The sequence below is a fragment of the Pistacia vera genome, unplaced genomic scaffold, assembly GCF_008641045.1.
Source record: "Pistacia vera cultivar Batoury unplaced genomic scaffold, PisVer_v2 Contig151, whole genome shotgun sequence".
Classification (NCBI taxonomy): domain Eukaryota; kingdom Viridiplantae; phylum Streptophyta; class Magnoliopsida; order Sapindales; family Anacardiaceae; genus Pistacia; species Pistacia vera.
The window spans coordinates 99405-113653 of NW_022195586.1; the positions used below are offsets into that span (position 1 = coordinate 99405).

Sequence of the window (14249 nt, forward strand, 5' to 3'; positions counted from 1 at the left end):
ATGGGATCTCTAGTCCTATCAAATTTGGTGGCCCCCAACTTCATTGCTCTCTGTATGGTGTTTTCACCTCCTTGACGCCCAATCCTGAACCACTCTTGTAACCAACTGAGCTAACCTATCAATTGTATGCTCCTCATTAATCTTCTCACTTTGGGGCTCTACATTAGGTTCAAAGACTGGTTCTACCCCTACATTAGGATCATGGGTATCTGGCTCTACATATGGTCCCTGAGGTTTTGGCATGTGGGTAATTGACTCTTCTACTACTTCCTTTCTAGGCTCACTCACCCTCCTGTGTACTTGAGGAACTAACAATTCCCTCACATATCTCGTGCAAGGTTGGCCACGTCAACTCATTCCGATATCTACAAAATGTAAACAAATTTTTCTTTCTTAAAAACAACATTTCATGCATGCAATTAATTTTCTTTCTTTACGCAAAAACTGCATGCATTATGAAAATGCCCTTTAAAATTAGAAACCTAGCTCTATTACCAAGTTGACACGACCCATCTAGACCCTCCCTATCCGACAGAATCCACGCGCTCCCATGAGACTCGAGTGACTTAGATGTGCCGTGTGAAAATCTGTAAAACCTGGAAAACCTATTTTCTAAATACACTTTCATAAAACCATTCTCTTATTTTCATCATATATATATACTTTTTGCAAAATCTGAGACATTCGGTATCAGGCCTCATATGACACAACACAAAACATGAGGCATACGCATAATGTGAATACATGAGTTGTTAAAGAAAATATACAATGCATCAATAATACACTTCCAAATTCATGTCTGCAACTCTCCTACACTTCCACATTTGCTAAGCATTACATATATGCATTCCCCACAAGTCAACATCCATATTATACTCATGCAAAGCACAACCAATTAACATAACACAATCAAGATCCCTTACACAATATAAGCAACTCAAAACATAGAAATTATGCATTCCCTTTTCAAGGTTTCCTTTCCCACAACAAGCATCTAAGTAAACAATCACATTATGGCCTTTACATTGGCTGTCCGCTAGTATATCATAACTAAATGCATAAACCATATTTGATCAAAGCAAAATTAAAGCAACTAAAAATACAAAACCAGATATAAATCAAGGTCAAGCAACTCTGGCTTTCCCATTAAAGTAGGAGATACTTCTATTGCACCACTCATGTGGTTCTCAAGTACTTCTGATTTTAACGAAAATAAATTAATAAATTGTTGCAGCAACGCTTTAATTTCACAATCTACACTAAAATAATAATAATAATAATAATAATAAACAGCAAAAACAAAGAATCTGAAAAAACCCAATAATTGAAGAAATAAATAATCCATTAATACAAACCCGCCAACTGTAATTGTTTGAATATATAGACCGAACTTGAAAATGACAATCCAACTCATAACGTAGACTCAATATATATTAAAACCGTAAAATAGAATAAATGAAATATTTCAAAATTCACCAGCTTCTAAACCATACCCTAAAAATGAACTCAACAAACCAAAACGATATTTAGTATATTATATAGAAATTTAAAAGTCTTCAATGACCATTAAATAATCTCCATCCATTTATACACCGGTTCTTATATGAACAACCATAATTTGTGTAATTAGTGAAGGTAAAAATACTTTTCGGCCCCTGTGGAGGAAGATTTGGAGCTGAAAACTTCTTCGTTCTCCTTCTGTTGAAAAAAGTGAAAAATGTCCACAGCAACTAACTCAATTCCGGCGCCTACCACCAGCAGCACCCTCGGCGGCAGACAACTAGCCCAAGGTACTGGAGCAGACCCGCCTGAGTCGATCCGTGCTTTGGAGTTCCTGCCGGCCGCAATGTAGAGTTAATAGCGGAGGCGCCATAACAGCAAAGTTGATGGGAGGAGATGGCCGGTGGCAGAGAGGAAGCTGTGCCGGTGGTGGAGCTGGCGGAGATGGCCGAAAGAAATCACGCGTAAATTCTTTTAATTTATGAACACGAGGTTAGTAATCGACTGTTTCAGTGCTCATGTTGAATTCATTAGAATGAAGAAGAAGCTTGTAGACCCCGGTTTTGAAGTAAAACAGAGGGTTTCCTTGAGGAATATTCAAGTTCAATGAGACAATACGTTGTCGTTTATTATGGGAGAAAAAGATAATAATAAAATTTGGTTGGGCTATCTGTCTGCCGTAGTGGCAACTGGGTTACTGTCCACCTGATTTCTCAAAACTTCAAATAATGAGTCTGAGTTGAACTGAATACGGGTTAAATATTTCACATCTTAAACCAATTCAATTAATCAAGAGAATAAATATATAGAGCAGCAGGGTCATTTCAAGAATATTTGTGATCCTAGGACAGAGTTACTTTAGAGGTCTTCTACTGATATAAGCATATATTAAAAAAATTATTTCAATTTTTTTTTTTTTTTTTTTTACACCTTTTGATACGCAAAATCATTAAGAGGTGGACGACGATCGAAGGGCTAATGTGGTCAGGTTGCTGGGGGGTTTTGGAGAGCAAATGTTGGAGAAGGGATGGGTAGTGAAATGGGTGATTTTCAATGCCACGATTGACTGAAAAAGGCTTGAGAAGTTATAGCCCAAAAGGTATCTGTGGTCGGCAATTGACGGAGTAAACAGATGAGGTACAATAGGGGTTTTGATGAGAGGGTTGAGGGGAGGAAGATGGTGGTGTCGGGGAAGGCCAACAACGTCAAGTATATGCCAAAAATGGCTGTCGCACCTTGTGGAGTAGGGTTGCAAGATTCGTAAAAAAATCAGTCAGATCGAGGGCTATCAAGGTTAGGAAAACACCTGAGAAATGATAAAGTGATGATTCCAATCGATTTTGGTGAGAAAATCGATCGAAATCAGCTCCAAATGTTTGATGATGGAAGAAGGGTGCTAATGATTTATGTGAATGTCTAATTTTGGGATGGAATTGGGGGTGAGTAATTTGAGATATGTAAATGACTATTTTAGTCTTTCATTGTTAAAAGAAATTCAATATGTTAATTTAGGGGTGTAAATTAGAATATATAAAGCTAAAGATACAAACTTGCTATTTCGTCAAACTTTGGGTGGGAATATATGTAAAAAGTTTATAATAAATTTGGGTCTTTTGACTTTTTATTTTTTAGGGCCCTTAGCCTAGATGAGAATTTATACACTATTTTCATTTTTATAATAGGGAGAATGATATTTTCCCATCCAAGGTTTGGCGAAATGACACTTTCCCACCTATTAAGTTTCAAAATGATACTTTCCCACCCATTGTTATGTTCCGTTAGGAAAATCCATTCTGAAGAAGGGTAGGATAGTCAATTTATGCGAGTCTTGCATCAGACTTTGTTGCACTCTCTCTTCATCTTAGTAAATTCTCTAACCCTCCCTGTTTATTAGAAAAAAAAGTCGTAAAAAAAAAAAAAAAAAAAAAAAAAAAAAAGAACTGAAACGATTCGATCTCAGCAATGGCTAACATTAATCTCCCCCGACGAATCATCAAGGTTACGCTCTCTTTCTCCCTATTTTGACTGGTTTCTCTATTTCTCATATCTCTTTCGTTTAAAAAACCGATTCAATTTCGTCAATTGAAGTCTGTATAGGAAGGATTACTTGTTCTTTCAGTTTGATGCTCTAATTTCCTTCGATTCTCTCTCTTATTGATTGCATTGATTGTGTAATATAGGAACTTTAATTGATTGAGATCTTTGTTGTCGATTGGACGCTGAAATTAGGATTGTGTTGTTGATGATTTTGTGTTGTGTTTTGAACTTGTTTTTTGTTGATCCAAACAGGAAACTCAACTTCTTCTTAATGAACCAGGTGAATACTTGATTACTTCTCTGATTATTTTGTTTATTTATTTTTGAGTTCTGTGCGTTTAGGTTTGTTTGGTTGGGTTTCGGTGGAGTTGATTTTGTGGTTTTTGGATACAGCTACCGGGATAAGTGCTTCACCGTCGGAGGTTAATATGCGGTACTTCAATGTGATGATTTTTGGCCCAACACAATTGCCATAAGAAGTAAATTGCTGAGTGATATATTGCTTTTAATGTCACAGAATTCTTATGGTTGCTTTGGTTATGTAAAGTTGGAATCCCCATTTGGGTTCTAGAGGTTTGTTCACGAAGACTGTCTATCATAGACTTTGAACATATCTTTCATGTCGTTCTCTATTAGATTTTACCTACTCCGTATAGTGCTTTTTGGCTGAAGTTGTGTGATGAAAGTGGGTGGTGAATTTCGCTTATTGCTTCTAGTCATTTATCTGGCGTGTGATGAAAGCCTCAATCAAGCTGTTTCTTATGCAATTCTGGATTGTTTCAGGCAACTCCAAAACTCAGTGAAGACAAGGTGAAGCAATGCGTTGACGCTAAATTAAATGGAGATTACCCTCTTGAGGCAGTTGCAGAGGTATTGGAGATGGTAACTTTGGCTGAAAATAATACATCAAATTCGAGGTTTCTTGGTGTAAGAGCAAAAGATTGTGAAGAAGGTTTTGAAGATCCAAAAAGCAAAGGAAAAACAAATTTCAAGGAGCTAAAAAGTGGGAGGGTGGAAGCAAAACTTTTTGGATTTTAAGAAATGAATGAGAAACTGGAAAAGTTGCTTTCTTTGTATTGAATTCTCTGTTTTTAGTAGGTTTGAATTAACAAAATTTCTTATATATATGCATTGTAAATTTACAATTTGGATTCTTATTTAAGCAAATTAGTAATGCTAAGTTGCTACTGCCGTGTGGTTGTTATTTTCTTGCTGCCATGTGGGTGGTTGTGGTGGGGTGTGGGGTTTTTTTTAGCCTTTTAATGCTGCTGCTGTGAGTTCTCCAGGTGCTAAGTTGTTGCTGGTGCGTGATTGCACTTGTCTTTGCTGGCATTTTGTGCTTGAGTTTGTGGTCCTGCTCAAAGACTTTGTCTTTTCTGTCAGTTGTGGGATTTTTTTTTTTTCTTTTTTTTTTTTTTTTTTTTTTTTTTTTTTTTTTTTTTTCTCTTGTTTTGTTTTGCTGCGTTGGCGGCCTTGTGCCTTTGTAAAGGTTTTCTCCTTCTTGTTAGGGTTTCCTTTTCGTTTGGGACGCGTTGATGAGGGGTTATCCCCGGATGGCTGATTCTTTATCCTTACAATATTACCAATTATCTAAAAAAATTAGTAATGCTATTACTTAATTTTATTTGCGTTTAAATTGACAAAATTTAAATATAAATGTCAGTTTAATTGTAACAAAGGTTTCAAATTTTAAAAATCTAAAGTAATTTCATTGATTTAAAACATTATTTTTAATAAAAATTTAGAGGGAAAAATTTGATATATAGTTGAGGGCATAACAGAAATAATTGACTTTATTAATATGACATAAAATAATAAAAAAATTATTAAGTCAAATAATAAAGAATGTTTTTGTCTTTACAGTTAAATAATAACAGATTTTTTTAACAAAAAACATAACAATGGGTAGGAAAGTGTCGGAAAAAGTGTCATTTCATCAAACCTTGGGTGGGATCATGTCGTTCTCCCTTTATAATATATTCAAAAAATTCTAAAAAACTCGGGCCCCTATTTTGGGGGGTCTCACCTACTTACCCCTTGAGCCGGCCTAGTACAGTAGAGGAGAAATTACTCAATCAAAGTTAAGTATGATATTTAGATATTAATTGGAGAAAGAGAAGAAAAATAAAAAAATGATGGAGAAGCGAAGCATGGAAGTAGCTTCTGGCGGCGGTGGTGCATCGTCTTCTGGTGTTGTATCATCTGGCCATGGAGAAACATCGTTGGCTGGCATTGTGTCATCTCGTGGAGATATTCAGATGGCGGAAGATCTTCATACGACATGTCGAGAAATTAAGGGTGACTTACCAGAGAGTTTTGGAAGTTGCTTTGTGATATTACAAGAAATTAAAGGAACATTTTACCAAACACTTTGAAACAGAAATTGTATTCAATCACAAAGAACAGAGGTTATATATATATTGCCCCTTGTTTAATTCATGCATGCAGTAGATGGATCACAAGTTTGTAGGGTTTTTTCCCAGCTGGGTGAGAGTGATATTTGGTAGCTGAATATTTAAAATTCTCTATAAGCTACTGTTTTCAGAAATGGAGGACGTAACAATGTCTCATTGAATGATGAGAGAGGACGACTAGAGGCAGGCAGCTAGGCAATTAATAGAGACACCAAGCCAATTTGTCTAAAGTCTATTCATGCCATGCAACCAAACAAAATAAAATTTCTGTACTGTATCTTGATCAGATGTCACTCAACTTAATTGATTACTTTTAACTATAAGAAATTAGAGGTTGGTAATTAAAAAGAATCCAAATGAAATAATAATATCATTTAATTTTGTTAGACTTAGTTAAATAAAATAGAAGATTCCTCAGTTTTCTTTTTTAATTAAACAAATTCAAATCCAAAATTTACGAAGAAATGAAGACATAAAAATATTTGTGGTTGAAGCTTTGTTTTTGTCACAAGTCTTTGAACAACTTTATCTCAAGAGAAGAGTCTGATAAATTCGCGAAAGAAATGATTAATTAAAGTGTAAAATCATTAGATTGATGTTCAAAACACTATTCTGGCCTTCATTAACCGATCGAGCTAGCTGGATCCTCCTCTGTGATTGTTTTTAACATCTCCAAGAGTTTATTCTTGTCCCATGAGATACGTTCTGCAGTGAACGTTGTTTTTATTCTTTCTGTCAAAACCTTCACATCCAGTTTTCCTTCCAGAGCTTCTAGTATCTGCTTGGAATATAATGCAATCAAAAGAGTTATAAGCCAGTTTTCAATTCATAAAACTTAATTGAGAGCTAAAAGTAATTATTTAGCACTTAGTTTAAGTACCCGGCTCATCTGCGTCCGATCCCTTGCTGGATAACAAACACAGGCAGCAGCACAATTAAGCATCCGAAATTTCCCTAACTTTGGATCGGTATAAACAGCGTTTATGTTGTTGTCTTTCACAGATTTCTGAGCATCGGTTTTGCCTGAAAGTTCATAAAAGTCCGTGTTATATTTACTCTGCAAACAATGCAAACTGACTCCATTCTTGCCCCCTTAATTACCAATGCAGAAACTAAATAAATATCTATCAAATTATTTACACACAAAACTGCAAGTTGGGTAACTTCTATCACACGATTCCTAAAAGACCGGAGCTGATGAGACAGAATATGCACCTTGACAGCCAAGTTTTCATAATCAGGATCAGAAGGCTTAATTTTATTCAGAGGTAGGCATCCAGTAATCAACTCCAGAAGCAGCATTCCAAAGGAGTAGACATCTGACTTCTCATTTAACTTAATCCCGGAGGTGAAAAAATCTGGATCTATGTAACTGCATTCAGAGAAAATGCATCATGAGAAGTTACACAGGATTGTTCAAGACAATATAATATATATACAAGTTATGAACAACAGAAAACAGTTTTACAACAATGACATATAAAGCAGTGTATTTTACCCAATAGTGCCAGTAGGTTTAGTGCTGATATGAGTTTTATCAGCTAAAATGGACCTAGCAAGTCCAAAATCTGCCACCTGAGGAAAAACATGCAAGTCGATTCATTCATCATACGTAGAAGCCAACATAAAAAGCACACAGATGTTGAGCACTGAAGTGAAAATAAATTCAATCTTTATCTGCAGTCTGAAATAACCATTACTTTATAAAAAGGCAGTGCAAACATATTCAAGCATTAGGCAGTACAAATCATACCTTGGCTTCCCATTTTTCATCCAAAAGAATGTTAGCTGACTTGATATCACGATGCACGATCCTGGTCCAGCTGCTGAGGATATATACATTTACATCATATTTGAAATTTCAAAACAGTATCTTACATCTTAAAATTTTCTTAAATTCAAGAAAACAGTACTATCAAAATAATACTCACAGCCATCATGCAGATGAACCAATCCTTTTGCTGTGCCTACCGCAATATTGAATCTTTTTTTCCAGTGCAAAATTTCCTTATCGTTCTCTGAAATGTTATCATAATCTAATTAGACAACTTCCTTATCGTTCTCTGAAATGTTATCATAATCTAATTAGACAACAGTACCACAGTTTAAAAAGCACAAAATGCAGTGACACTTTCTAAATTCACATTGATAAATCTTGTAATTCCCATAAAATATATACGATTGTTATTCAGACGTGAATGAATTCAGAAATATTAATCACCAATTTCTATAATTTCAATTTTTTAACCATAGTAATATCTAATAACAGAAAGGACAAACCATGTAAAATAAAGTATAGGCTTTTGTTCGAAACGAACTCTAATACAAGCAGTCTCTGAGTCTCCGAAATGCAGTATCCAACTAGATGTACAAGATGTTTGTGGTGGATACCGCTAATGATTTCTATCTCTTTAAGAAATTCTCTCCCCCAGTTGCCGTTCGGCTATTTGCTGTTTTATAGAAACGATTCCCCCATCTCGAAGGACTCCTTTATGGACAATGCCAAAACCACCTCTACCAAGTAATTTGTCTTTGGAGAAATTATTTGCAGCCTCCTTTAGTTCTTCATAAGTAAATTTTTTCGGCATTGCAAGGTTAGTGGGTGTTGGATGCTGTGCAATTCCAGCAGAAGATCCATCTGGGGAGACTACCAAAAAAAAAAAAAAAAAACCAATAATCAGGAGATGCCCGTTAATATATATATGGAATCCAAATATGAACACTTACCTGCTGCAGGAATCCGTTCTCGTTGCTGATGCTGCTGAAGTTCAATAGAAGTGTCACCTAGAGAGATTAAAAAAGAGTACTTAAATTGAGTTCATAAGTGAAGTTTCTCATAAGTTCACAAGTTCGTGTCTGGGACTTAAAACTTTCAAATGTTTTTATGTAAAATTGTTATAATTGATTCACCTACGCTTGCTTTAATTATATAATGATATGAAACTCAAAAGTTAATTCTGGTAGGGAAGGAGTTTCGCGCTGTGTTTTCGAATCTTTGTTTTCTACCAAAAATGAACCAAACAATTACAAGAAGAACAATAACCAAAACTATTAAACCACCCATAATTATTCCAAACAGTGCACCGCCTGAGGAGGAACTCGAGCCCTCAGATTGATCTTCAGCTGCAGGTTGCCACCCATCAACTACTTCCGGCTGTGGCGGCGTATATGATGCCGTCAGTGCACGACCACGAGAAGGACGCATTGGAGAACACATGATATTCTTAAAAGATAAGAAAACTGAAAGAGAAAATGGTAATCTGATTGTGGTCAATCACTAAAAGCAACAAGAGAGGTTAGCTAGCCTGTCGCTTGATTCAAGCGCTGCGTAAAATATATACATGGAGACCTTTACTTTTTTAGGGTTTTTGAAGTTGAATACAGAACGTGAAGTAGTTGAAGCTTGAAACTTTCAGAGAAGGAATGTTTGGAAAAAATATTTTTCCAAAAAGAGCTTTCTGTGTGCAATATTTTTCTAACACAAAAATATAAATTATTATAGACTTTGTGCTTGCTAGCTAGCTGATTGACTACCTTTTTCTTCTGTGTTTTATGTCGTTTAATTATTTCAATTAACTGACTCTTGTCGGTTTAACTTCCCACGAATTCATATTACGACTTTTACCGACCCAATGTTTGCCTTAAATGACACTTTCTCACTCAAAATTTATATTTTATTAATATCCAAAATGTAATTCATTTTTTCAGTTGACATTCAATGAGTTACCAGAAGTTAGGATAAGAGAAGTTTTGTAGAGAAGAGGCTAGTGGATCGAATAGTGATGATCGATTGAATATTTATGATCGAAATCAGTTAAAAATCAATTAAGAATAGAAAACCCTAATTTTATGATGGCCAACCATCGGCTAGAAATTAAGTGTTTAAATAATTGTGATGAAGAGAATTTTTATCGTCCGAATCGGTTTTGTGTATCAATGGAGTATAAGCTTTGGCTGGGAAAGCGGTACTTTGAAATTTTTTTGAGTGGGAAAGCTTCATTAATGCAAACATTAGGTGGGAAAAAGTAATATACTCTTACATGATGACTTCTTTGAGTTGACTGTTGAAAATAATGGATTAAGTTAAGTAGAAGACTTCAGTGACTCAGTCAATGACACAGTAATTTCTTTAATCTCTAACTTTGAAGAATTTTCTTCCTTTTTCTCGAAGTTTTTTTTACCTAAAAATTAAAACACGTTATTTTAATCTGTGTTGCTTTTGCTTTTTGATGATAAATTTTGTGTTGAGATAATGGGACTAAATAAAAGACTTCAAGTTCAGTCAATGACACCTTTTTTTTACTATTAAGATTATTGTAATTATTAGGTGGGAGAAACATAAAATATTGTGATTTTTTATAAAGGGATAAATTGTTCATTTAACATTTATTACTTATTTATTTATTTCATCATTTCAAGTATTTTATCAATTAACATAAAAGTCAAATGTAATTTTCCAATCTTAATTAATAAAAAATAACACAGAAGATAAAAAAGAAAAAAAAAGAAAAAAAAAAGGAAAATAGCAAATTGAAATTTAATGATTTAATGAAATTGTTTGATTAAAAAAAGGTATATTATTCCACAATATCTATTTTTATATTTTTTTTTATTGATTTATATTAAAAATAAGTAATTAATAATAAATGTGGGATAGTTTTACCATGATAAAAATATATTTTATAATAAAAAAGTTTTAGAAATGTTTTGAAACAATGTTTTTAAAACCAACCCGCTAACCTAGGTTTTGACCTGGTTAAGGGGCCGATTTGACCCATGACGTTAGCACGAAACTCTAGTTTGAAACTTAACAGGCATTCCCCTGAGAAATTAGCATTACTCCTTGCAGGTTTGAAATTGAACAAACATATCCAATAATCTAACCAAGAAACCCTAGACGTTGCAACTCTAATCTACCCCACATCAGCCCAACGTCAAACAAACCAACACTAGGCCACCACGAAAACCCTAATCAACTGCAAAACACCACCATCCGCCACAACAAAACCCACCACAAACCAAGGGCGTCACGAAGTGGAGATGAAGGTTGAACGGGTGAACAGGGACTACATGACTGGCGACACGGAGGCGGAGTGCACTACAATCCAGATCGAAGATTAAAAGATTCAAAGGAGTGAAGATGAAGAATTGAAGATTGAAGTGCAGTCGGTAGCTAGGGATTGGAATAGGGTTTAATTTTAGGGATTTTAGTAACCCGGTTTAGACACTGGTCTGGGTGAACCGTACTATTCTGTCGGTTCAAACCCAAGTCAATGGTTGAAACCGAATTTAGGGTCAGAGAAGGGGCCGGTTCCTGATCAAACTAGTCGGTCTGGTCCAGTCCGAGTTTTAAAAGTTTGGTTTGAAATGCCAAGGATAGCCCCATCAAAAATATATTTTATAATCAAAAAGTTTTAGAAATGGTTTGAAAAGCTAAGGATCGCCCACTTAAGATTGAATCATGTATCCGCCATTGGATAGAAAGCTTCCGAATCCGTAGATTCTAGGGGAAGTTGGTTCACCAGATCCGTGAAATTTCCGCCTTAAAAGAAATTCAACATTCTTTCTTTAGTTGGCACTTCATAAAATCTTTAAATAACAAATTCGTCCTTGGTCATAAAGAAGACGCGGTACAGGGAAGGTTATGGACAAATTTCATAAGCCAAAAAAAAAAAAAAAAAAAACTAAACCTCAAAGTCCCCATTCTGATAATATTACAAAGATTTAGCTAACCTATATTTTAATGTATATATTTACGTGTGCTTAAACTCTTTTTGAAAGTGGCAAAGTTGCAAGAGGAATTACCCAGAAAGAGAAGAGGAAGATGATGGATGTCTTCACCCTCTTGTTTGGATGCGTCCATTCACTATTTGTTTCAATTAAATTCGGACTGACGAACATCCAAATTTCTTCGAAGCTGCTTTTCATCGTCTTCCACAAGAGATATAAAATAAGGTTCGCCATAGTAAACTCCCTGCATACTGCTGTTAGGTAGCTTATTAGGTTTGCGGAGAACACACTATTATCTTTCTGTTTCCAATTGTTCGATGGCCACACCATTCGCCCAAACTCCGCCACCACCAGAAGAATTTTACGGATGGCAACCAGCTGAAGATCAGCAATCTCAAGCCTCTGGAGTAAGAGTGTACTTAATAGTTGCGGCTGCTATACTAAGTGTTGTTTTGTTTGTTGTTCTTGGCTGGGCCGTTTCTTATAAACGGGGAAGGTCGAAAGAAGAAAGGTTGGAGAGACAACATGGAGCATCTCCAACAAATCAAAGAGGTAAGAATAAACGTGAGTTTTGCATAATTAATACAATGTTTCTTCTTCTTGGGGAACTATTCAAGGATCTGAATTCATATAATTAATTTGGTTTGATAGCTAGCTGCTACTGCTAGCTGTACAAGTAACTTGACAAACTTATTTCATGTGTATGTATGATACTAGTACCTATTATAGACTCTTTGATTTTGAGTCTTATGGAGTCTTTCTGTCCAATCTTGCATTGCGTTCACCTGCGCCAGGAAATTATAAACATAAATCGACTTAGCCGAGAAAGGAGATGTCGAAGTTTTAGTGGTTTGTGGTACCAGCTTACCACCACTGTATTCTTAGCTTTTTCTCCCAGTAGCCTAAACAAGTTGTTCAAATAAGAACATCCACGTCCAGACTGACAGACTATTTATACAAATAAGAAGATTCATTAAACTATGAATTTGATGTGTCATCCCCCCATGCCCATGTTGTAAAGTTACTCGTAGGGAGAATAAATCATGTTGCAAAATGATCATCTCTTAACCACCCCTGGATGGCTAAAAGAGTAAAAAAGAATGTAAGTTGATCTCTCAAATTAGAGTTTCCTTCATAGTAAAAGAGCAAAAAAAAAAAGATTTAATATGGTCATCCAAGTTTGAATCTCTACGTTTGATAGTGGTTACTAGAACTTTTATCTGGTAGATAATTCCAATAGTTCTAAGGTCCCTGTTACTTTGTCGATAGTTTTAGGGTCTTAGGAATTAGTTTTACATTCTTTTGAAAGGGAATGGGGTGAAGGATAGGGAGCAAAGGGGAGAAAAAGGAAAGAAATTTTCTTTTTTATGTTTATAACGTGAATGGGGCGAGAACTGAAATCCTTTAAAATTCTGTATGTGAGGGTTGTTTGTTGAACTTAACCAACAATAATAAAATTTGGTTTGGTAACTACACAAATACTTATAACATGCCTGAGTCTGTCTATCAATCAATCTTGATGCATACTATTTATTAATATGTAGTCTCTATAATCTCTTCATGTGACCATGCTGATTCTCAGTAATATCTGAATTTTGCAGGATGCATATCGCTATTGTTATTGCTATTATTCTCTGACAAAAGGAAAAATAAATAACAATGCCCAAAATTTGGTTCTGCAGGCGACAGCGGAGAGGATAGTACTTCAGGGTCCGAAATATTTCAGGAATTTAATCAGTGATTATATACGCCGATAGCAGTTACAACCAACATGTCGTGCCTGATTAAGTCTGGAACGGGAAACCAGCTTCATCGGAAAATTAAATTATAGTATTTATTAATCCAATTATATTTAACTAGTTGGTTTTTTTAAGTATTGGGTTTATATAAGTTTTATTTTATGTGATTTTGAATTTTAAACAGAATAAGGTGAGGTTTGTTAATTTGTATGACATCTAAATATATATGATGACTGAATAATATAGACTGAATAAGGTTTCTAATGTTTTCAATAAACCTTGGAGATTAGTTAAAGTGCATGCAAACTAGTTCGAATACTCTAGTTATCAAAAAACAAAAAAAAAAAAAAAATAAATATTGAGTGAATAGATTATATGTTGGTTTGTAATTTTTAAATATGTAAAATATTAAGTGAGTGTTAAGTGACATATATATATATATATATATATAAAGCTGATAAAATATAAGAAAAATATTTTTATTTTGTAAAAAAAAGTTAGCTTTTTGAGGTTAAGAAATTATTTTCAAATAAATAAATAAAAAATTCTGAAACTTTAATCATATGTGGTTGCTATGACGAAAGTGAATATTTAAGAGAACATTGACATTCATCCATTGTTTTAAAACCGGACTGGAGGACAACCCGTTCTGCTACCCAAGTCACGGGTCGATCGGTCCAACCGATTGGACTGATGATATCATCATGATGATGTCGGTACTTCCAAAAAAATCCAAAATTTTCATTTTAGAACAAGTTTCAAATTTTCAATAACAACTTAATTATAGCACCAACATAATTCAAATTTAATAACAATCCAAACATGATTT

General features: G+C 34.7%; 1 protein-coding gene and 1 pseudogene across 3 annotated transcripts; one reads left to right on the forward strand and one right to left on the reverse strand.

Annotated features, from left to right (window-relative positions):
* Window positions 1-3440: 3440 nt before the first annotated feature.
* Window positions 3441-4660, forward strand: LOC116124237 (receptor-like cytoplasmic kinase 1). 3 transcript variants are annotated; one of them, XR_004127188.1, is made up of 4 exons: window positions 3441-3498; window positions 3790-3817; window positions 3931-4110; window positions 4321-4660. XR_004127188.1 is itself a non-coding variant. In XM_031409934.1 (2 exons), the coding sequence occupies exons 1-2, from the start codon at window positions 3809-3811 to the stop codon at window positions 4573-4575; spliced, it is 264 nt and encodes an 87-aa protein (XP_031265794.1). In that variant the 5' UTR covers window positions 3794-3808; the 3' UTR covers window positions 4576-4660. The 3 variants fall into 3 exon arrangements, 1 of the variants encoding a protein (XP_031265794.1); XR_004127187.1 differs by having other exon boundaries at window positions 3931-4660; XM_031409934.1 differs by lacking the exons at window positions 3441-3498; window positions 3931-4110 and having other exon boundaries at window positions 3794-3817.
* Window positions 4661-6573: 1913 nt separating this feature from the next.
* Window positions 6574-9156, reverse strand: LOC116124252 (annotated as a pseudogene).
* Between the last annotated feature and the right edge of the window lie 5093 nt (window positions 9157-14249).